Source organism: Colobus angolensis, unplaced genomic scaffold, assembly GCF_000951035.1.
Source record: "Colobus angolensis palliatus isolate OR3802 unplaced genomic scaffold, Cang.pa_1.0 Scaffold138, whole genome shotgun sequence".
Lineage (NCBI taxonomy): Eukaryota > Metazoa > Chordata > Mammalia > Primates > Cercopithecidae > Colobus > Colobus angolensis.
The window spans coordinates 1,391,857-1,394,183 of record NW_012114466.1 but is presented as its reverse complement, the minus strand read 5'-3'; the positions used below and the strand labels follow the sequence as shown (position 1 = coordinate 1,394,183).

General features: G+C 44.9%; 1 protein-coding gene across 1 annotated transcript in view; it reads left to right on the top strand.

The window, feature by feature from the left end:
* Positions 1 to 2,327, top strand: part of PPARA (peroxisome proliferator-activated receptor alpha) — a 95,952-nt gene that overhangs the window by 91,080 nt on the left and 2,545 nt on the right. The window contains exon 6 of the mRNA XM_011934794.1: positions 324 to 771. Coding sequence (XP_011790184.1) covers positions 324 to 771 — 448 coding nt within the window. The remainder of the gene's footprint in view (positions 1 to 323; positions 772 to 2,327) is intronic.

Here is a 2,327-nt window from a genome sequence, read left to right as displayed (position 1 = left end):
CCTCAGCCTCCCAAAGTGCTGGGATTACAGGCGTGAGCCACCATAGCCAGCCCAGTGCTTCAGTTTCTTAGCAATGAAATCCACCCAATGTCAGGCGATGATGATTATTATTTTACTGATTTATACTGTTCGTTCTCTATTAATGTCTTATGTTCCCCAACCGATTTTGAAGTTGAGTGAGGACTGTGTTCTACGGGTGTCTTGAGTCCTCTGAGGCACCGAGCTTGGTGATATGGACGCAGGAGCTGCTCGTTAGTGAACTGATGGCTGGGAGCGTGGCGCATCCCACATCACCTGACTTACCTTGGTGTCCTTCTTTGTAGCCTTTTGTCATACACGATATGGAGACACTGTGTATGGCTGAGAAGACGCTGGTGGCCAAGCTGGTGGCCAATGGCATCCAGAACAAGGAGGCAGAGGTCCGCATCTTTCACTGCTGCCAGTGCACGTCGGTGGAGACCGTCACGGAGCTCACGGAATTCGCCAAGGCCATCCCAGGCTTCGCAAACTTGGACCTGAACGATCAAGTGACACTGCTAAAATACGGAGTTTACGAGGCCATATTTGCCATGCTGTCTTCTGTGATGAACAAAGACGGGATGCTGGTAGCATATGGAAATGGGTTTATAACTCGTGAATTCCTAAAAAGCCTAAGGAAACCGTTTTGTGATATCATGGAACCCAAGTTTGATTTTGCCATGAAGTTCAATGCACTGGAACTGGATGACAGCGATATCTCCCTTTTCGTGGCTGCTATCATTTGCTGTGGAGGTGAGTGGTTGATTTAATCTGCCGGTGTCATGTCACCGACAGGCTCCTGTCTTGAAAATTTTGACAATGGGAAATGCAGTACCAGCTTGAGCGGTTCCAGTGGAGGGGACACTCCCAGGGTGGGAAGAAGGCTGACCTCCAGTCACTGCTGAGTAGAATTCAGTGGGAATTATATCAACATTGTACAATATTATAGTATATATTGTTATTATCTATAAAGACATATTTAATAGTACGTAAATGTATGACATTTTAATTATAATATTAGCCAGGTGTGGTGGTGCACACCTTTAGTCCCAGCTACTCAGTAGACTGAGGCAAAAGGATCCCTTGAGCCCAGGAGTTCAAGGTTGCAATGAGTTATGAATGCATCCCTGCACTCTAGCGTGGGCAACAGAACAAGACCCTATGTCTTTAAAAAAAAAATTATATATTTTGCACAAATATATATATAGAGAGAAAAAGAGGTTGGACATGGGCCTGTAATCTCAGCACTTTGGGAGGTCAAGGTGGGTGGATTGCTTGAGCCCAGGAGTTTGAGACCAGCCTGGGCAACATGGCAAGACCCCATCTCTACAAAAAAAAGTACAAAAAAATTAGTCTTGTATGGTGGCATGTACCTGTAGTCCCAGCTACCTGGGAGGCTGAGGTGGGAGGATTACTTGAGCTCAGGAGACAAGGGTTGCAGTGAGCTGAGGTCGTGCCACTGTACTCCAGCCTGGGCGACGGAGGAAGACCCTGTCTCAGGAAAAAAAAAATTATATATATATATACACACACACACACATTTCATTTATATTATAATTATGTCTAATATTATAAGCAGATATAATTTGTATATTATATTCCTATATGTATTATATAATGATGTTGTATTCATATTATAGACAATATTGTATGAAGTTCAATACAGATGTCAGTATAGTTGCTGTCACAATCGGTTATGTTGATGAAAAGCATATTTCCTAATGCAAAGTATAATATCAGTCAGTAGCCAAGTGGCAGTGACTGCAAGGGTTGCTTTGCCCGAGGAAGCAGATCCCAGGGAAGGCCAATCTGGTCCTCTGTGTGGATGCTGGCTCTGTAGCGCCCACATTTTTGGCTCGGTGTCACGTTTCTTTAAATAGCCCCATCTCAGGTCTAGGAAGGTCATCCATCTACTGTAAACTCGGCTGACCTTACCCAGGCTTGGTGGAGACGGATGGGGTCTCCCACACTGCCTGCAGCCATACTGCGCCCCGGGGATTGACTCACTGTCAGCATGGAGCTGACTCAGCCCTACCAGCCATGCCTGTTACCGTCTGGCTGGGCACAAGGCAGATGAAGGAAGTCCTTGCGCTCTGGCGTAAAGTGTACAAGGACAAAGCAGTCACGCATAATTTGTCCTTTAGTGTGGTCAGGAGGTAGCATTGTGGGCAATATGCAATTGCAGAATTGTAGCATGATCACAGTTTTATAAAGGAAATTATAATCCTATATCAATCCTAGGTATATAGAAAAATGTCCAGTGAGATAGATGTTAAACCTATTATGGTGGGATTAAAATTATGAGGGGG